A 22,920-nucleotide genomic window follows, 5' to 3' on the forward strand; every position below is an offset into this window, starting at 1 on the left:
ATTAAATCATTTCTTACTATTTTAACCCATATCCTTTTTTGTCAGCCCCTACCTAATTCCCTTAATTCACATGTTCACTTTTTGCATTTATTTTTCATTTCCATATAGACTATTCATGGGTTGGGTAGCATGACGGGCCAGCCCAATCTAAGTCGGGCTTGGATAGAATTTCAAGCTCGTGCCTAAAAAATTGGATCCAACCATTGTTCGGGCTGGACTCGGGTTTTCTCAAAAAAGCTCGGTCCGAGCCTAAGCCCGAGCCTAACTTGATAATGTATTATATAATAATATATATAATTTTTTTTTTCATCTCTTTTTTCAAGTAATAGTGATATCTTTCATTATTTTTTCAGGTTTTGAGGTCTTTTAATATAAATAAAATAGTTTTTAATTGAATAAAAAAGGAAAAAAATCTTTTTTCCAAATTTTTGGCCGGGCCCAAGGTCGGTCCTGAGCATATTCTATTAATGTAGAGGCAAAGCCCAGCCTGGCCCGTGAACAGGTATGTTTCCATGAATAATGAAAAGTAATTCTTATATCTCACACTGTATTTTTATATATTTTTTAATTTGTATTATAATATTTTAATTATTACATCATAGGTTAGCCCACTTTACTAGATAGTTTAATTGCAGAACCTACCATCTCCATACAATATTTATAGCCATTTGAGTCTTATATTTACAATAATTGAAACATCTTATGATTTATTTATTTATTTGAATTTCCCTAATATATTAATGCATATTTTAATCATTTCATCATATCCATGTGTTTCCAAACATATCGTAAAATTGCCTTTTTTTTTTTTTTTTTTGCGTTTTTTATACTCTTTGCGATACCATTACTTTGAACCTTGCTAGGAAACTGCCACTCTGAAATTTTAAATAGAGTGAAGGGAAGACAAACCCAGTAACCAACAGGTAATATGCGATGCCTCTTGACTTTGGATTCACAAAAAAATGGGGCTGCAGATGGTATCTGTTTATCCAAATTTAAATTCAAATTTGATCCGATTTTTTTCTATATAATTTTTTTTTGAAGCCTAACCCAGTAACCTTGCTAGGAAAGGCACATTCATTCAACTTTCAACAAGATTACATCACAAAATGAAGTATCGATCTTACAAATGAAGGAGATGATACCCATGTTTTGGAAACATGATACTGATTAGCATAGGTAACAAGTTTGTGAGATAATCGATTACAACTTCGAGACGCAAAGAGCACTAAAGCTTGAGAGAAACAAGACAACAAAGATCTGCACTCCATAATTATATGGTGTGATCTCCAGGGAGGGTTTATATGGGAATTTAGCAGATCCACAATAGTTTTGGCATCCCTCTCAATATGAAAAGCTTGTAACCACAAACTTTGAGCCATCAATAAACCTTCCATAATGGCAAGAGCTTCCGTTTCTTCGGCAGAAACGGATTGGACTGGATGAGCCCGACCAAATAGGAAGTGGCCAGTTGAATCACGGTAGCAACACCGATGGCTGCTGAAGAATGATGCCAAGCACCATCTGTATTAATCATAACAAACCCAACAGGAGGTTTATCCCTTTGTAGTGAAGAGACTGATGTTGGCTGAACCTGATTTTGTTTCTAAGAATTTTGTCTGCCTAGATGAATTAGCACTTCTAAACAATGGGTATAGAAATATGAACACTGTTAAAGACCACCTTGTTGCGATGCTTCCATGTATACCACATAGCAGTCAATTCATGTCTCCAACCACTCTTTAAACCCCTGTGAGGTACAAGTTCAATTCAAATTATTTAATTTATTAATACTATCCAAGTTCAATTCAAATCTGACATAAATCTGGCAGATTAGATTCAACCCAATCCGTCAGCCCTAACAAAGAATGGCAATTTCAACTTTCTAACGACCTTACTGAAAAAGACCAGGTTCCATTTTGCTTTGCCATGGTTTTGGGTAGAGGCCCTTTCATGTTTCCAAATGCGATTACCATGCATTCATCGCCGTCCAAAAGTACCCTTTATACTTCTTCATACAAAATACAAAATTAACCAAATAGAGTAGTTGCCCATGTCCTACCAAGGGCAAAAATGATATTTTAATTTTAATTTTTTTAATTAAATTTATTCAAATAAACATTAGGATCAAAACTGTTGAACATAAATCCATTGTAAAGTATAAGGAGTGTTTTAGTAAAATAAAAACTATATATGTTTTTATAAATCCATAAAACTATAGGGCTGCTTTAGTAAATGATGAAATACACTAAGCCCATGTTTTAGAAGTGCTTATTCATATAAGCACTTATTTTGGATTGAGACCACTCCAATCAGCACTTCTTTGCATTTGGAAAATAAGCCGAAATGAATATTTATTCCTGAAAATAAGCACTTAATCAAGAAGCCCAATTTTTTAGCTTATTTTTAATCACTTATTCCTTTCTGGCCCATCTTGGCCACATCATTTTGAAAATGCCTATACTATCCCTATTTGAACTAAACAGTAACTTTTTCACTAATAAACACCCATGAGGCCATGACCATGAGCGCTTATCAGGATAAGCACTTATCTAAGACTCGTAGCAAAATAAATAAACACTAACAAACTAAAGAATAAATCATACAATTCGGTTCAGCCACTTCAGCTGTTGTCCAATATCAACTTGTACATGTCTGATCTAACTAAATATAAGAAAAACATCACCAAAATTTGTTTTGCTTATCAATTCTCTCAACTGCACAGGGTAGATGGAGCCGGGCATCCACCCTACGTAAACATTGATCTGAATTTATTCCAACAATTCAACCAAAAAATGGTGTACGTACCACGTATACAAAGTAAACCTCCTCTCCCTACATAAATAGTTGAAATTGCATATCATAGCAAAAAATAAAAGTTGAAATGGGGTACTCATTATTTTCACCTTGGTGTATGTGCCAGATGGATACAGAAAAACCTGATTATGGTCATCCATCATTTACAGTTGAAATGCTCCAGACAAATAAGAGAAAGAAGACAGATTAATTAACAACGTCAAGGACCAACTTCCGGGACTTAAAGACAGACCACCTCAAGCGCCGGTAATAAGCAGCTTGAAGAAGTGCAAGTGACAGAACGAATATCCATTTGAATCCCATCTGCGTTTGGAAGCACTAAAATGAGAAGGCATTTACATTTAAGATGACAACGTTTGGAAAAGTTAGACGTCCATTTACCAGTTTCCTCTCTTCCATTTCTGGTTCTGCTGCCCATGACAGAAATGTTACTACGTCTTTTCCCATCTGCATAGAAGTTTGTGAACAAAAGAATCTGATCCTCCAAACTTTGAATGGGAAACTAATTCTGTAGTTGACAAGAAGCTCTTGCTACTCCAAAAATATTGTTCACTAAATTATGAAAATTTACCTGAGATTCTGTTGCAGGGGTACCATCTTCATACTCAACAGCACCATCAATGAGCATTTTAGGCATAGCTATTGCTCCACCAGGAAAATAAGGGTTGTAGTGAAGCCCTTCTCGGATCTAAAATACAATCAGAAGTCAGCTTTAACTGCTTAAAAACACAAACCAGGGTAATACCCTCGTTGCATGGGAAACAAATTTATATCTTTAGCAAATGTGACATGCACTTGTAGCAAGAAAACGGTGCATATTTTTTGAGGATAATGCAAATAAACCCCATAATAAGCGAGGTTAAGCCAGAGGGGACTGGTTCAGTAAGCACCAAACGTTATCCAGGTGGCTTATCAAACAGCTGAAGCCCGAGAAACCCTGAGTCAAGCCCAAGTTTTGCTCAGTCGTTTAGCCTTTTTTAGGAGCAACTGTCGATTTTATTGATGCTGCTAAATAAAAGGAAACACAGAGAGCAATCTTACATCCCTTTGAGGTAGTTCACATCAAGCTACGTTGGCTTCCCCATGGAAAGCAATCCAGAGTATCCTCCTTCAGTTTCTCAACTTTGTCAGGTATGATGTGAATTCTGGTACATCTGTGTAATTTTGGGAAGACATTTGGCTGGGTAATGTTGCCCTAAAGGACCAATTTCCGTCTCTTTATTCCGTTTTCCTTTACAAGGAAAAGGTTATCTCTCTTTTTCTCCCATCTCCTTTTTCACCCCCCTCCTTAAGTTGGGACTTTGGCTTTCGGAGAGGCTTGAGGGATGATGAACTTAACAGTGTTTCAGATCTGTTGTCCCTTCTTGGACCCCCGTAGTTTTGATGTGAGGTTATGGTTCCCTCACCCAAAAGGTTACTTTACCTGTGCTTCTTTTTTCAAATCCCTTTCTTCCCAGGGACAGTGGGGTTTTCCAACCAAGGAGAGATTTGGTCTAGACTGGTTCCACCTAAAGTTATTATTTTCTGTTGGGAGGTGTTTTATAGAAAGATTAATACCCTGGACTGTTTGCAGAGGAAAAGGCCTTCTTTGTGTTTGTCCCTTAACTGGTGTTTACTTTGCAGGGCTAGTGGTGAGGACTGCTCTCACTTACTTGTATCTTGTTCCTTTTCTAGTGCTATTGAGTAACACTTCTAATAGAAAGCAAATTTATAGGTAATTTAGGAACATGCAATACATTAGAAAGGGTAAGGCCGAATGGGAGAGATAATGATTCCTTGGCCGGCTATGGTGGAGAAAGAACCATCAGCTAGTTTCAACTTATCTCTCCTAGAGAGAAGGTTGTATGTCTGAAATAAATTTGACTTACCGATCATGTGGTTTGAGGCTTTGGAGTCAATTACCCAAGGAGAATCAGATGTATGATATGACACATGGAAGGCAGTGGTAGTGTTACTTGATGTAGACGCGAAAGAGGTAAGAGTAGGACCAGAATCCATCTAGCAAAGAGTCCTACCATATAGCTCCAAATGGTCACAAAAGGAGTTGATCTCTTCCTTAGGGTCGGAACTGGGACTCCTTTCCTGAGTTACCATGGGACTAGTCTCTTGAGATGCCATATTAGTTGAGTTATACTTTTTCTGATTCTGCTGACTTGGTTTCTTACCCTGATCAGTTGTTGACTTCTTACCCAAATCCTGTGCCCATTTAGGTTTTCCATGGAGATCCCAACATGTATCTCTGGTGTGTCTTGCCTTATGGCAGTGAGTGCACCAAAGTTTACTCTTATCATCTGTTCTTTTCTAAGAGTCACCCTTCTTAAAACCACCTCCGACATTAATATCTAAACTTTCCCAGACAACCAGGGCAACTAGCTCCCCCTCTATACAATTCATCAAACTTCTTCTACTCTCTTCTAACTGAACTAAGGCATAAACCTCCTATACTAATGACAAGTCTTTACTTCCCAAGATCTGCACCCTAATAGACTCATATGAAGGATTCAGCCCCAAGAGAAAGGCAAATACCCGTTGCTGAGATACAAGTGACTAGTATGACTTTGCATCTTCATTACATTTCCAATTTACATTCTGATAGTGATCAAGTTCTTTCCATATCGATGCCAGATTTAAATAGTACACCGAGAGACTCCTCTCCCCCTGCTTGCAAGTAGAGGATTTATCTTGCAGTTGGTATATCTTGGCATATTGTCTCTGCTCTTAATAGGCGGACTTTGCTTGTTCCCATATTTCACAAGCAGTTTCATCCCACATAAATGTCTTTCTTACCTATGGCAGCATGGAAACCAAGAGCCATGACATCACCATACTATTTTCTTGGTTCCACCTATCATATTCAGCACTTTGGTTCCTTCACTTTCCCATTGATGTATCCTATTTTCCCCCGATGTAGAGTTTTATTCCCCTAAACCTTTCAAGGTAATTCAAACCGTAATAACAGCCATGGGGAAACTCATATCCAACCCCCATTCACTCCATTTTGACTTCCTAAAACCCTTGAAGTAGCAGAATTCTCAGACGACATGGTCAACACAGAATTTTTTATCTAAACTCTCAACTTAGGATCCCTCATTTAATCAGAATAGAAAACTCCACACACAACAAGTGACCAGTCCACACACTTCAGTTTTGGACTTATCTGAGCACAAGAACAGCACCAATTTCCAGAAAAAAAAAATAATAATATGACAAAAACTGATTTTCAGACCTGTACGGAATAACAGTCTCAGCCTACTAGTTTTCCAGAAGGTTTACAAGCATTAATCACTAAGAGAGATCCTTACACACATGAAATCAAGCCAATAAGCAGAGAAAAAAGGTCATCCGTGACCTACAGCCACCTTTTCACAGGTATAGGATCACACAATCCAAAACAAAAAGAGGTATAAACCTCACAAGGGTCTGCCGACATTCAGTGGTTCAGATTCATTCGTTTTACTCTTGGTACACAACCAAGGAAAGAAAAAGAAAAAAAGAAAAAAATAGGGCTGCACCGATTGCAGATCTGATTCGATCAACCCAAATTTAATCCTCTATTCCACCCAGATTCGGCAACTTGGAGAAGAAACTTGATTGCCCAGATTCAATGGCCTTGCTCTGATACCATCTTGGCAATAAATCCGATTGAAAAAATAAAGAAGAAGAGAAGAGAAGAGAAGAAAAGAGAAGAAGAGAAGAAGAAAGGAAGAAGGATTAGAGGGAACAGGTGCTGGCGGTGCCAGCTTCTGTTATAATATATAGGGCGACAAAAAATAAGAAGGGAAAAGACCTTTGTGCCCCTGCTGTAAGTAAAGTACAATAACAGAAAAAATAAAACGCTTTAACCAGCCAAACAGACCCTAACAAATTAAAATAAATTATTTCAACAATCACCTTATAACTGATTTATAAAATTTCTTTTCAGCCTAAGCAGTATTCTCCTAACACATGGAACTCCAGATGCACCCCTCAATTTTATCCATCCTACTCTGATTCTATGGGAGACATCATTCTCCATCTCTCACTTGTTATGAATTATTGAATCGAGTCAAAGATAGATGTCGCATCGAGATATCTCTTGGTCTCCAATCCTAGATGTATCCTACTTTTACCTCCTATTATTATTATTAAAACTACATTGCATATATTCTGTTGTAATCCTACCTATTGTAATTTGTAAAACCTCTTGTTTGACAAGTAAATCGAATTATGAAACTGTTTTAAAATAATTTGTTTCTAAGACATTTCTCCATAAATCTAATTTTGAATATAATCTTTCTCTAGTTTCATCAATTAATACTACGCCATCAATAATAAAATATACCATAGTACCTCAATATGATTATTTTATCATTCTCTCCTGCAAATGCCCTTTGATATATGCAAAGAATATTTTCCAGCAACAAAAGGCAGAAATATGTTTTGCATTATCTAAACAATCTTATTTATCCCAATTCTCCCTTTTTCTTTTTCTTTTTCTGTTTTTTTTAATAAATGGTGAAAAACAACATTTGTGAGGGTAATAGTACATAACTAACATTATAGCCTAAGAAATCTGTATTTTGCAGAAGAAAGGAAGTTTGAAAATTCTATTTTCTTAACTCTAGATGTCAATTCAAGTAGATAGGTATCTGAGTAATCTAGATAAGGGATTAGGTAAATAGTGGATTACCGAAACACCAGCAGGAGGATCACGATAACCAGTTAGAAGAGCAAAAACATAGTTCTGACCATTGTGGCGAGCCTGAAAGGACAGAGTTGGATGTTGGCAAGAAACCAGGAAAGAAAATTAATCTGAAGAATTAAAAATTAAGAAGACTTCAGTACCTTGGTTATAAGGCTCAGATCTGGAGGATATGCCCCTCCATTTGCAAACCTTGCAGCTTGTTCATTTGCATATGGCTGAGGAAAGCGATCACTTAGTTTACCAGGGCGAGTGAACATTTCACCCTCATCATTAGGCCCATCAACTACCTCAATTTCTGCAGCCATAGCCTTTGTCTCCTCTTCAGTATATGCCACTCCAACAAGATCACGATAAGAAATTAGAGACATTGAATGGCAAGATGCACAAACTTGTTGGTAAACCTGGTGGCCACGACGAATCCTGCCCAGATATGATTTGAATGCAGAACCAATAAGATATTAGCAAGACCATGGAAACATACGCTAAGATAATATCATGAATCATGATCCCCTACCTGCAGGATCATGCTAAAAGATCTAATCTAGAAATACAACCAGGCAATGACACTACAAAATAGGTTTTATTTTAGGAACTACTGCTTTTTTTTATAAATAACTTAACAAATTCAGAATATTCATCAAAAAAACTTAACAAATTCAGAAAAATAACCATCCACCCACGATGCATGATCATATGAACTGAGAATGCCTTTGTGAGGCCAAGGGTAACTTGTACAGTCTAAGCCATGCTCAGCCTCATCAGCAGATGCTACTGTTGCAAAACTCAAAAGCCCAGAAACTCCAGCTCCAAGGAGTGCAATAGCTCTTAGGGACTTGACACCAGCAGATCCAGCTCCATCTTGACCCCTCTTCTGAACAAGGGAAGACAAAACTGGAGAAGCCTGCAAAATACAAGGCCAAATCTATTAGCGAATTGTGATGAAACATTTAGAACCAAAACAATAAGGTCCGATGGATTTTGTATGATAGAACCACATAATCTAGTTGAAACCTATGTTACCTAGTGTACAACACTTCAATTTTTAGTGTAAATTTGGCATCTGATACCACGTCCTTTCCATATTGAGGTAACAAAGGTTGAAACTTAACAAGAGGTAAACCATGCTGACAAATCAAGAAAATAACAAAGAGAAAAATATGTTACTGTTTAAATGGGCTACAATGATAGCCCAAATATCCAAATCACTTTATCAAGCTTGATGGAAATAGTTACTTGGAATAGTCTCAATCTACCAGATATATACATGGATGACAGAGCAAACTGAATTATCTCATTAGAAATGAGAAACAACTTAAATTGGAGGACTTGTTTGCTAAATAAGAAGTTAAGAATTTAATAGTGTAGCTGTGGCTAATCAATTTCATGCAAACACACATTGCCAAGAATTACATGTTTCTCTAACAGCTAAAGAAATACAGGATAGGGAGGTAGAACTCTGTTTTTTTCTTATAAGCTGCAACTTGGGTGTGCATGAGTTGAGTGTTTGTCAAAAACTTCAAGGGAACAGGGCCAGCATTTGTTAAACTTTGAAGGGGGTTGTGCCCACTGCAACAGAAGTTCTTCAAACCAGGTATCCAATTTACACCTTTATGTGAAACAATCTCCTAGAGCTTGGTTTTACAGATTTAGGAGTTTTGTTTAGAAATTTAGATTCCCCACAATCAAAGGCAAACCACACATTATATTATTCATAATGGATGATAGTAGCTTAACGGTGTTGACCGTGTATGTTTATGACATAGTGGTAATAGGTAACAATCCCTCTAAAATTGCTAAGTTGAAGAAGCTCCTTACCACAAAGTTTGTAAACAAAGATCTAGGAACTTTTAGGTATTTCCTAGGAACCGAGGTTGCTCATTCCAAGAAGGGTATTTTCATTTCTTCGAGTAAATACATCATAGATTTGATAAAATATACCGGAAAATTAAAAGTAAAGCCTACTAAGATTCCTATAGAGACCAATCATAAGCAATGTTTTAAAATGTGGAGGCATGACATGAGGTGTTCTACCACCTAGAGGGGTGAATGTAGTTTAGAATGCAAGATACGTAATCCTTCTCAAGAGAAGGGGAAGGAGGAAGGAGCAAAAGATGTACATGTTTTCCTTTTTCTTTCTTTCTTTCTTTTTGTATGAGGTGTGCATGAAGCACACAAGGCATATGCCTTCGGTACACTTCATGCAAAAGGCATCTGAGGTTTACGTCTCAAAAACATAAACCCTTCCTCGTGTACCTCAGGGCATTTTGAGTGTGCTCACCTGGAGGTACACCTCCAAGCATACACTTTCCACACCTTTTCTTTCCTTTTCTTTCTGTTCTTTCTTTCTATATGAGGCATGCATGAGGCACATGAGGGCTGAAGCATACAGCTTTGGCACGCCACATGCAAAAGGCATACGAGGCATAAACCTCAGCATGTGCCTTAGGGCATTTTGAGGGCACTTCGCCTGGAGGCACACTTCCATGTGTAGACCTCCACACCTTTTAAAACATTGATCATAAGTTCTAGAATGATCAAGGGGCTCTTACAAATAAAGAATTTTCAAATATTACCTGAAAGACTTTTGCAACCATGACTGATTGGATTACATCCTTCCTACGCTAGAATTGTTCACGGTCAATATGCTTCAAATATGAATTTCCCATTGATGATAGCTATTGAAGCATACTGGGCTGGTTGTATTCATAACTGACAATCTACTTATGGTTATTGCATGTTTCTTAATGGTAATTTAGTTTCATAGCAAAGACATGGTGCATGGTTCTTTTAAGCTACCATGGCTAAAATCTCTCTTCAAAGAATTGAACAGTCCTATTGATAGCCCTAAGAAGCTTTATTGTAATCATCTCCTAATCCTATGCAAAATGATGGAACTAAACACATTAAAGTGGATCAGGGAAATATTGTGGAGATGGCCATTAGAAAGAGAAAAGTTATGGCATGAGGTGGTGGATAGTACCCATGGAAGGTTGGAGAGTGGCTTATGCAGATGTATCACATTGGGCTACTATGGCAGCACCTTGTCAAGCAATTCATGATATCCTTCCTCTTTTTCTCAGGTATATCAGGTATGATGTATGTTCAGGGAATTTAATTCAGTTTTCGGAAGATGTTTGGATTGGTGATCTGCCTCTAAAGGATTTGTTTCCTTCCTTGTATTCCATTTCCTTGTGCAAAAAAAGAGGTGATCTCAAAATTTCTAGTCCCCCCTTTATTGCCTCTAGGCCATAACTGGGATTTTAGGTTTCATAGGGCATTGAGGGATTAGAAATTCACCTCTGTAACAGAGCTTTTGCATCTTCTTGATAGAGTTTGTTTGGAGCCTTCTAAACCAGATAGAAGAGTTTGATTTCCAAATCTAAGTCGATTTTCTTGTGTCACCTTTTTAATGCCCTTTGTCAGTCCTCTAACCCCTATACTTCCCCTTCAAATGAAGTTTGGTGTCAACCTATTCTCCCTAAATTTAGTGCCCTGTGTTGGGAAATGTTCTATGGGAAAGTGAACACTCTGGACCACTTGCAAAATAATAGACCTTTTTTGTGTATTTTCCCAAATAGGTGCACTTTTTGTAAATCAGATGGTATGCCTCAGGCACGACTAGGTGCATATCCTAGGTCCCAAGCGCAGCACTTTCAAAAAGCATGTGCTTGGTGTGTCTTGAGCTTCAGCCCAAGCGTGTGCCTTTTGAAGATCCATGCATTTTATCAGTTATTTTATGCTTAGCAGCTGGGCCGACCAAGCCCTTCGAGGCAAGCCCAAACAAGTCCATATTAGGGCCTTAAATTCTTAATCTCTATAAAAAAAAGTTATATAACTTTGAGTGTATTTTAAAAATATCTTTTATTAGGACGAATGAATGAACAACATTAGCAAATAGGGTTTTCGAAAGATATTTTTAAAAGACACTTGTTATAAAACCTTTTTCTGTGTATAGGGATTAAGAATTTAAGACCCTGATATGGACTTGTTTGGGCTTGCTTCAAGGGCTTGGTACAAAGGTGCTTGTAGAATCAAGAATGCATAATGTTTAACATCACATTGGATATTTGAACTAATGCAATTAGGAAAAAATAAATAAAGAGATTAAGAGTTTACATGCTTAAATATGATTTATATGTTATGCTTGATTTTCTTTTTAAATTTTCATTTTAAATATGTTTTACATGTTATTATTGTGTATTTTAATTTGAGATAATAGGTTTTTTTAAAGCACTTCTTTTAAAATTTAAGTTTATATTTTATTATTAATATTCTGTTTAATATTTTTAATATGTTGCATTGAATTTTTTGGCTTTTTTTGAATATTTTTATCTTTTTTTTTTTGCATTTTTGCACCTTGCTTCAAAAAGATGCATGCCTCACCTCGCACCTCGGGCCTCGGGCACAAAATGGTCCTTGCACTTCTAAAACACTATAATGATCTTGACAGATCTTTAGAGTTTTGACAGTCGTTTTGTAAGCATTGAATTTAGTTGCAGATGGACAGGCTTGTTTTTTGTTATTTTCTATTGTTTCTATTAGAAGCCCTTTGTATCTGGATTAAGTTGAGTAGACGTTCAAGACTGCTATCAGCCTTGAACCCTAATAGATTTCAGGTTTGAAAATAGAAGAAAAAGTATAGAGAAGAGAGGAGAAAGAGAAGAGAGAGCAGTAGAACACAATGGTTGAAAGGAGAGACAGAATCTTAAAACTGAAATAGGTTATGCTAATTACATGGAAATGACAGATCTGCCCTTAGTATTTACATAACAAATAGAACACAATAAAACTGAAATAAATAACAACTGAAATAACAGATTGACCACCAGCTAACCCTAGGATGACTAGAACACATTCTACCCTACGAACACAGTGGGACCATAGCTGTGGGGCCCACATCAGTGTTCTCTACACTCCCCCTCAAGTTGGGAATAAATTTTGTCATTCCCAACATGGATAGATCTGCCTCTAGTTTCTTCCTTGGTACGGCTTTGGTGAGGATATCTGCTAGCTGCATGTTGGATGTGATGTACGGGATACACACTTCTTGTGATGAGACCCTCTCTCGTACAAAATGTCGATCAATTTCAATATGTTTAGTATTGTCATGTTGCACCGGATTGTGTGCTATATTAATAACCGCTTGATTATCACAATATAGCATCAGGGGCTTCTCATACTCAATACCCAACTCCTCAAGTACTGATCTCAGCCATAGAATTCCAGCCACTCCGTTAGCCATTGACCTGTATTCAGCTTCAGCACTAGATCGGGAGACAACACTCTATTTTTTACTCCTCCAAGAGACAAGGTTACCTCCCACAAGGGCACAATATCCAGAGGTAGACCTTCTGTCATCAACACTCCCAGCCCAATCGGCATCCATATAGACCTCCACCTTCATGTGATTATTGTTCTTGAACAGTATACCTCTACCCGGGCATCTCTTCAAGTATGCTAATATTCTTTCTGTTGCAAGAAGATGTGTGGTTTTAGGAGAATGCATGTACTGGCTGACAACACTTACTGCATAACTGATATCTGGCCGAGTGAGCCAGAGATATAGGAGCTTTCCCGCTAATCGCTGGAATATAACCTTGTCTTCAAGAGGCTCCCCACTCTCTGCACTAATCCTGTGGCTCTGTTCAATGGATGTACCCACAGGCTTGACACCTAACTTTCTAGTTTCCGCCAACATATTTAAAACATATTTCCTCTAAGAGACAAAGATCCCCTGTTTAGATCTAGCAACCTCAATACCCAAAAAATACCGAAGTGCACCAAGATCTTTCACCTCAAACTCTTGATGAAGGAGTTGTTTGAGGGACTCAATCTCATGGCTATCATTTCCTATCACCACAAGATCATCAACATACACTGCAAGTAGTGTCAAAGAGGACTCCACCCTCTTGATGAATAGGGTATGATCTGACTGGGCCTGTACATAACCGAACTTCCCAAAGGCTAGTCTGAATCTATCGAACTAAGCTCTAGGTGACTGCTTCAAACCACCTTCTTACCTGTCTTTGTATCATAGAATCCAGGAGGCAACCACATGTAAACCTCTTCCTACAGGTCTCCATTCAGAAAAGCATTTTTAACGTCCATTTGGAACAAAGGCCAAGTGTGGCTTGCTGCAAGAGATAATAGAATTCGAATGGTGATCATCTTCGCTACCGGGGCAAAGGTCTCCAAGTAATCTATACCATAAGTCTGGGTGAACCCTTTTGCAACTAGTCGAGCTTTATACCTCTTAATGGAGCCACCTGCATTGTGCTTCACAGTAAATACCCATCTGCATCCAATTGATTTCTTTCCTTTGGGCAGATCAACTAGCTCCCAGGTGTTATTTTTCAACAGGGCATCCATTTCAACTTGCATTGCATCTTTCCACTCCGAGACGGATGGGGCTTCTTGCACTGTTCTTGGAATAGGGACATTAGCAACGGAAATAAGATAGGACATGTAGGTGGGAGATAGGCGATCATAGGATAAAAACTGGGAAATATAGTGGATTGTAGATGTGGTACAATGCCGTTTTCCCTTACGAACGGCAATGGGAAGGTCAAGGTCATCTACAGGATGTGAAGTGGCAACAGTGGAAGAAGTCTCTGTGGGCCCTGGGACTGTAATACCTGGACTTGGAGCCACATAAGATATTGGAGCTGGCCTAGACTGTTGATGACCGGGACCAACCTGCCTGCATCGCTTGTGATAGACCCTCAACTCCGGATCCCTCTGACCACCCTCACTATTTTAGCCCTCATCACCCAATGGAATAGGTAAGGGAACAGCCCCAAAAGTATTACCCCTACCCTCACTGCACTCCCCCTGAAGAAAATGACCCAAATCCCCACTCGCACTGCTCTCCCCCTGAGGAGAAACCCGAGAATAATAGGGTGTCTCCTCAAAGAAAGTGACATCCATGGAGACAAATCTCTTCCCTAAGACAGAATCATAGTAGCAATAACCCTTTTGAGTTTGTACATAACCAAGAAAAATGCATTTGGAGGCCTTTGATTCGAACTTGGAGTGATGGGGTCCGAGAAGCTGAACAAAACAGATACAACCAAATGTTTTGAGGGGAACAGTAAACAACTCCTCATTTGGGTATAGAAGGGAAAAAGGAGATTTCATATCAAGAACCCGGGAAGAAACCCAATTAATAAGATATACCGCCGTGAGGATAGCATCACTCCATAAGCGAATAGGGACATTGGAGGTAAACATAATACTTCTAGCCACCTCCAAGATGTACCTATTCTTCCTTTCTGCAACTCCATTCTGCTGAGGTGTATGAGAGCAAGTGCTCTGGTGGATAACCCCATGATTAAGAAGGTAAGATGCCAATGGCTTAGCAAAGTATTCCTTTGCATTATCAGATCTAAGAACTTTGATCTTGGCATCAAGCTGGGATATGACCATTTGGTGAAAGTTTTGGGTTAAGGCGGGAACCTCATCTCGTGAACGCATAAGATAAACCCAAGAAAACCGGGTATGGTCATCAACAAATAACAAAAAATATCTGTACCCACCCATAGAAGGGATGTGATATGGCCCCCAAACATCAGTATGCACAATATCAAAAGAACTATTACTCCTTTTATTACTCAATGAATAAGATTTTCTACAATGTTTAGCAAACTCACAACTTTCACATTTCAACTGGGACAACTCAACAGACTCAAACAAAGTAGGAAACAGACTCTTTAAGGACCGAAAAGACAAATGACCCAATCGGTTATGCCAAAGCATAATCGGACTCACACTCTAAGAAACAAGTGACTTCTTATCCATTGACTCTTCCCGACGAGAAATCTCCCCGAGCAGATAGATCCCATTCGTCTCACGGCCAATCCCAATCACCGCCTTCGTCTCCAGGTCCTGAGAAACACATCAGTCAGGGAAGAAAGTTACTGAGCAGTTCATACGTTTGGTAATACTACTGACTGAAAGAATGTTAGTATCAAACTTAGGAACATGTAAGACAGAAGACAAGGAGATAGTATCCGATAGTTTAATGTCACCCTTGCCAGAAATGGGAACAAGAAAACCATCAGCAATAGATACTTTATCCCTACCAGAAGATAAATGATAAGTGGTAAACAATGAAGGCAAGCTAGTCATATCGTCGGATGCACCTGAATCTATTACCCAACAGGGTTCAGTAGTACCTGGAGTTGATGCATGGTAAGTTGAGGCTCGAGTACCTGAATGTGCGAAAGCAGATGTGGCAGGGGCTGATGGTGACTGTGGTGGCTGAGCTGAGTTCCCAACTTCCTTTTCCAACTGTATGAGAGCAGCCCGAACTGCAACTAAGGTCTCTAAGGGGGTGCCTCTTGTGCTAGACGAGGATGCTGAATCAGTATTCACGGCCACATGAGCATTGCCCTTCTTGCTTCTCAACTTTGTCGGGACCAAATGAGGATGTAGCTTCCAACATGTTTCTTTTGTGTGTTTGGGTTTCTTACAATGCTCACATACCACATCCCTTTTATCTTCCTTCTTCCTGTCCCTTTCTGAATCACCCCCTGATTTGGGTTTAACAGCTACAAGGGCCAGTGTAAGAGGTTGAGGTTGCATCATGACTTTCCTCCTGATCTCTTCAATATGCACTAAGGAGTATGCCTGGGAGAGGGTCACACTATCTCTGGTCAAAATCTGTTGCCGCACAATATCATACTCTGAATTCAGGCCTGCCAGAAATTCAAACACCCTACTTGTCTCGACTCGCTTTCTATGGGTCTGTGCATCTTTGGGACTCTCCCACTCAAGAGTCTCTAAATGATCAATCTCATTCCACAGGGACTTCAAGGTAGAAAAGTAGACCGAAACCGGTTTCTCTCCTTGTTTAAGAGTATTCACTTCACATTTCAATTCATATGCTCTGGCAACATTAAGGGGTTGGGAATAAGTTTCTTTCATAACATCCCATATCTCCTTGGCTGTCTTTGCCCACAAGTAATTTCGGTTGATATGAAGCTGCATAGAATTACACAACCATGTCATAACCAAGTAGTTTTCTTGAACCCACTTGGTATACATGGGGTCTCCCTTGGAGGGTTCTTTCACATCTCCCAAGAGATACCCTAATTTACCCCTTCCCCCAATAGCCATCATGGCTGATTAAGCCCATTCCAAATAGTTTGATCCATCAAATCTTACGGTTGTAATCTGAAAACTTGTCTCAGAAACACCACCATAACTGTTGTTTACAAAACTGCCTTCTGCCTGATTTTTAAACTCCATTTCGGTCAAGAACCAGTAGTCTCAAAAATTAGGGTTACTACAGTCAAAGAACAGCACTTGGACTATCAATCACAATAAAAAATCAGTATAGAACCAATCTGTATTCACGGTATATGTGCATAAAATAGGTATAAATCTAATATGAAACCAATTAGCAAACACAACAGCAACAATCCGTACAGTTTTCACCCCTTAAAAGAGTTCAAAACCCAAAAAAAAATCTGAAAACAGCTTGGAGAATAATCTGATATGCTGAAGCAGAATTAGGGTTTTAACCAGTCCTTAAAAAAAAATCTCGGCCGCCACATTCCAGGCAGTACCGTACAGATAAGACTTGTAGTAGGGTCAATATGAAACCCTAAAACTGATCAATGTTGAGGAGAAAACTTAAGAAGAGCTTCACAGGTAGATCACAAGGCTCGGCCCAGCAGGGTTTGCCGCAAGGTTAAGACAAAACCCTAGAGAATAGAAAGAAGAAAACCCTAGAGTGGTTCGACCACCCTTTCTAGATAGGTCCAACCTATCTTCTCTGATAGTACTTCTCTTAGAAAATAAAATAACTTACAAGAGAATGTTGTTCGCTGCCTTCCAAGGTTACCAAACCCTAGCCTTCTCTGATTCTTCCTGATCACCAACACTCTGCAACCGTGGCAAGTCTTCAACAGTTGCTAAACCCTCTGGCGACCTCCAAGAATCAGTGAACGAACTCTACTTTCTCAGCTTCCAGCCCTAGATGGTTCTCATGTGGTCGGCTGGATTAGACTCACATGAGAAACCCTAGCTCTGATACCAAGTAGACGTTCAAGACTGCTATCAGCCTTGAACCCTAATAGATTTTAGGTTCGAAAATAGAAGAAAAAGTATAGAGAAGAGAGGAGAAAGAGAAGAGAGAGCAGTAGAACACAAGGGTTGAAAGGAGGGACAGAATCTTAATGTTCTGCCGCCGCCACTTCTATTTAGTATTTATAGGTTATGCTAATTACATGGAAAGGACAGATCTGCCCTTAGTATTTACATAACAAATAGAACACAATAAAACTGAAATAACAGATTGACCACTAGCTAACCCTAGGATGAGTAGAACACATTCCACCCTACAAACACAGTGGGACCATAGCTGTGGGGCCCACATCAGTGTTCTCTACAAGTTGTTCTCTCAAACACTGTTTCCTTGTATATTCTCTTTTTCTCTTTCAGTTTACTTGTTTATTTAGTAACAAGAAGATATCTAGACTTCAAGAAAAGTCCTCTAACAATCTAGTATATAATAAGAAAAACATATGTCAATTGTGGTTGGCTACCTCCTCAAGAACTCATTTAATAGCAATGAATCATCCATATGCAGAAACAATTGTAGCCTTTTTTTTGGTAGAACACCTATGAAAGCTCTATTGCATTCCAAAACAATGACTAAGTTGCCACTTTGATAATCCAATCATTTAAGTGGGTAAGGGGATTCATCTATTTTCAAGGTAAACAGTTAAATATTAGCATCATAACACCTTAAAACAACAATCAGGTATAAGGGAAGCTCCCAGGTTTAATGAGAATTATTTGAGATTTTTTCTCGAATGACTTATTTTTGTATTTCTACTGTTTCTTATTCTGTTTTGATTAATGGTTCGCCTGAGGGTTATATCTATCCTAGCAAAGGGTTGAGACAGGGTGATCCTCTGTGTCCCTATTTGTTCATTTTAGGTATGGAAGTTTTGTCTAGGCTATTGTGTAAAGGTGGGGAGTCTGGAAGAATTCATGGTATTAAGGTTGCTCGTAATGCTCCTTCTATTTACATTTGTTGTTTGATGATGATGTTTTTCTCTTTATTAGGGCTTCTAGGGAAGAAGTAGTTAATCTTCTGGAGGTGATTGACCGATTTCAGGAGATGTCTGGACAAACTATTAATTGTCAAAAGTCTGGGGTTTATTTTGGTAAGAATGTGCATCATCAATGTAGGAAGATGATCTATAGGCAGTTAAGGATGGGAAATTTGGATTACCAGTCTAAATATCTGGGTGTTCCTTTAGTTTGGAAAAGAAGTACAAGGGATTCTTTCTATTTTATTTTAGATAAATTTCAAGCTAAACTGAATGGTTGGAAAGCTGTCAATTTGTCTCAGGCGGGTAAATTAGTCTTATTAAAGTCTAGCTTGCAGTCAATTCCTAATCATGTTATGTCTATGGTTCAACTTCCTAATTCTGTTAATGAGAAGATTGACAAAATTCAAAGAAAATTCTGGTGGAATTTTGGGAAACCAAATAAAGGTTTTGCTTGGGAAAATTGGGATATACTTTGCTCTCCTCTGACTTATGGAGGTTTCGGTATTAGGAAAGCATCTGAGATGAATAGGGCTTTTCAGCTTAAATTAGCTTGGGTTTTCCTAAATCGGGATGATCGGTTATGGATTAAAGTGCTGAGGAGTAAATATTTAAATTCACATTGTTTGTTTCCTAATAGATAGAAAGCAAGTAGCTCTAAAGTTTGGATTTCTTTGTTTAAGTGTCTTTCTTCTTTGAAAGATCAAGTGATTTGTAAAGTTTGTGTGAATGATTAGGTTAATGTGTGGAATGTTCCATGGATTAGAGTTGGTATTAAATACATGGCTCCTATGGGACCTGTGAATCGGAGATACAAATGTTGTTGTTTTAATGATTTCTTTGATCAATCTGGAAGTTGGAATGTTGAGAAGATTTCTCAAATTTTTTGTGATACTTGCATTCCTCTTGTTAATGAGACTCGTATTTTTAGATCCATGCAGGATAATCATTTCATTTGGACTGAATCCAAGAATGGGAACCTTACTGTTAAAACTGCCTATTTATCTATTTGGGGTGCTTATAGGTTGAATATTTTGATGGAGCGTTTAATTAAGAAAGTTTGGAGGTTAAAGGTGATTCCTAGGTTTAAGTTGTTTCTCTGGAGGTTGGAGAGGAATTTTGTTCCAGTAGCCTCTCTTTTATCATCTAGAGCTTTTATTGTTTCCTCCTTGTGTGGCCTTTGTGGTAGTGATACAGAGTCTTTGCTTCATCTTTTTTTCAAGTGTTCAATTGCTAGAGCTGTTTGGTTTTCCTCTCCTTGGGGTATTAGGACAGAGGTTATTTCTGGGGAGGAGCCTTTTACCGTAATTTGAAAATACTTAATTGTTTTGACTCTTTGGATGTTAAAATGAATTGTTTGGCTTGGATAACATTGTTTTTTATTATATATGGATGGACAAAAATCATGTAATCTTTCAGACCATCAATTTTGTTTGGATCAGCTAATTGCTATTATTAAGTTTGTGTTTTTGGATTTTCAGTTGTCTTCTGCTGCAGGTTCAGAAGCCATGCTTACATTTCAGAATTACTACAGTTCTATCAAATATCCTAAGCATCCTTCGTTTGTTATTATCTGTGATGGGGGAATTTTGGATCAGTTTAAATGGGTTTATGGCTTTGTTTGTTATTGATTCTATGGTAAATTTTACGCTTGTTCAGCTGGGTAATGTTTGGTACAAGAGGGTCCTGTGGAGGTGGAGTTGGTGGCAGTCTGGAGGGCATTGTTGTTTGCAAGGAATCATCAAATTACTTCGGTGGTTATTTTATCAGATAGTCTGGTTTCAGTGGAAACGTTGAATGTTGGGCCTTTAAATCTTCCTTGTGGTTGTTTATATTTGGTGGACAGAATCCTTTTGTTACTCAGATCTTTTAAATTTTCCTCTGTTAATTATGGAAATAGAGCAGCGGTTATGCCTGCCCATGTGTTGGTTAGGCCGTTAGGGAGGCGAAATATGTGGATGATGAACTCTTTTGGGAGGGTTGTCCTCCTGTTTTTTTGGAACAGTCTGATGTACTAAATAATTTCTTATAATATATGTTATTTTAATCATGAAAAAGCAAAACAAAAGGATGGTTGCATTGGTCACCTCAGATTGAATTATGGTATGGTACAATGCTTTACATCCACTACCCCATAAAGCAGTATATGGACAACCACCACAAACTATTTCTTTTCATATGCCAGGTGACAGGTACTACGGTTTTACTATATAAGGTAGGGTTTTGAGATTAGTGTTCTTAGCAAATAAACCATTTTGCCATGGAATTTTAGTTACAATAAGTAATATTTGATCATTGGATGGTGAGGACTGACAGTATCAACAATACAGTGACTGAGATGCTCAAGATAGACACCCTAAGGCCAAGCTTGAGTACAAGGTTGCTTGAAAGGGAAAAGAAAGACATGATCCTTCACATGTCAGCTTTGTACAGCTCATCTACTGTAGTGAATAGTATAACGTATTTGAAACATATGGTGGTCAAAATATATGTTCATTTTCTATTCATTTAATATCGGATTCTATTTTTGGCTACAAAGATTGGTTTCTTCTTTATGGTAATGCATATTTGTTAATCAATCAAAATCTTCATTGAACCCATGTAGAAATTCCCTGTAAATCTTTTAACCCAATTTGTACTCATCCAAGTGATTTAAGAACGCAAAGTAAAATAAAATAAAAACTCATTCATAGAATATAAGCAAGAGGATCCATAGATAGTACATAGACCGGAATGATATGGATGGAGGGGGTTACCACGTAATCAGTAGCAATGACGGACTCATTAGTAGCGACAAGTTCAGCATTGTTCCTATGAGGTGCGGCCCTCGCAAGCAATCGCGAAATCTGTCCAAAGCCTGCAATTCTCTTCCATCTTATTTTAGTTCAAACGAATAAACTCCCAATAATTCAGAGAGAGAGAGAGAGGGAATGAAGGAAAGCGTCGTCAATTACCATTGATTCCAACCTTAATCCTTCCGGAACCTGCAAGATGAAATCAAATGAAAATTGGAGTTGAAGAATTGAGTAAATGATGAAGAATTGTGGCAGAAAAGCAGAATAAAACTTTACCCATGACTGCTGAAAAGAAGGAAAGAGGGACTAGAGGTGGAAACGGATGGAGATGGAGTTGCAGAGGAAATACGGTGAAAAGAGAGAACAGTTAGGGTTTGAGCGAAACCAGGGTGTTGACTGGAGATACCACGGAAGGGTGGATTCGAGCCGAGCCGAGCCGATTCGAATACTTGACTATTCGAGCTCGGCTCGCTGAAATTGTGTTAGGCTCCATTGAGCTCGGCTGGGTTCAAAGTTCGTAAGTTTGAGTTTGGCTCGACCGTAAGTCAAGTTTTTTTTTTTAAATAAAAATTATACATATAAAAATGTTTTTTATTTTATATACAAAAAATTAAAATTAAGAATTATAATAATTATTTATTATTATACATATAAAAAATGTTTTTATTTTACACAAAAAAAATAAGAATTGTAAAAAAGTATTTACTATTATACATAGAAAATAAAAATGTTATATAAAATATTATTAAATATAAAAATTAATTATATATGTATCTATGTATGTATGTATGTGATGAGGGGTAACTCGGTCCTCCCAATTGTACAACCACACGTGACTTCTAGATGACACTGTGGTGCTGAATTAGTGTACCAGCTTGGTAAGTTATCTTGGAGCACCACGCTCAAGTTGACCTCCACCTCGGCAAGGCCGAACTGGTAGACCTCGTAAGAGTACGACGACCTGTTCTAGGAGCCAGCCGAGATGAGAGGACCTAAGGAGACCTGTGAGGAAGAGCTCGCTAACCGTCCCCAACAGTTTACTACCAAAGACGTTGATAGCGCGACTATTAGAATGGCTCATCGTGTCGTGTGCCTCGACTTTACTTAGACCTATCATAACCCCCACGAGGATCTCTCAACTGACAAATTAATGTGGCAGAAAAGAAAGAAACAACTCCTCAAAGATCTCAGGCCTGTTCCCAATGAGACCCTAAGCATTGAGGCCTATAAAAGGCACTTATTTCCTGAGAGAAGGTATGTGCAATTACAAGTTCTCAAGCTCTCTCACTTTCTAAAATACTTTTAAAACACTCTTTGGCTTAAGCATCAGAGTGCCCTCCCTAGGTAAAGACACCCAGATACTCTAACATTGTCCCTCTTGCAGAACAAAATAGTTCGGCCATCTCCAACTCGACCCAACACAGCTTGGCTAATATTATTTCCCTGCAAGTCTCTCAGAAAATTACACAGTTCTCTGTTATATAGCTTGGACATCTCCAACTCGGCCTAGACAAGGGAACCATCCAAATCAGCTTTTGGGTCATCATAATTGGAGGCTTAC

The 22,920-nt window shown here is 38.3% G+C and overlaps 1 protein-coding gene across 2 annotated transcripts; it reads right to left on the minus strand.

The window, feature by feature from the left end:
* Positions 1-2,708: 2,708 nt before the first annotated feature.
* LOC148845932 (cytochrome c1-2, heme protein, mitochondrial-like) lies at positions 2,709-21,893 on the minus strand. Of its 2 annotated transcripts, XM_088954999.1 has the most exons (9): positions 21,636-21,893; positions 21,519-21,548; positions 21,321-21,421; positions 8,182-8,402; positions 7,642-7,921; positions 7,487-7,558; positions 3,389-3,505; positions 3,199-3,264; positions 2,709-3,120 (listed from the first exon to the last, which is right to left on the minus strand). In XM_088954999.1, exons 1-9 carry the CDS (start codon positions 21,637-21,639, stop codon positions 3,004-3,006), a joined length of 1,008 nt encoding a protein of 335 aa, XP_088811125.1. In that variant the 5' UTR covers positions 21,640-21,893; the 3' UTR covers positions 2,709-3,003. The 2 variants fall into 2 exon arrangements, with proteins under 2 accessions (XP_088811125.1, XP_088811126.1); XM_088955000.1 differs by lacking the exons at positions 2,709-3,120; positions 3,199-3,264; positions 3,389-3,505; ... (1 more) ...; positions 7,642-7,921; positions 8,182-8,402 and adding exons at positions 15,084-15,385; positions 15,712-16,483 and having other exon boundaries at positions 21,636-21,782.
* Between the last annotated feature and the right edge of the window lie 1,027 nt (positions 21,894-22,920).

Source organism: Nelumbo lutea, chromosome 7, assembly GCF_056320005.1.
Source record: "Nelumbo lutea isolate HS-2025 chromosome 7, American lotus-T2T, whole genome shotgun sequence".
Lineage (NCBI taxonomy): Eukaryota > Viridiplantae > Streptophyta > Magnoliopsida > Proteales > Nelumbonaceae > Nelumbo > Nelumbo lutea.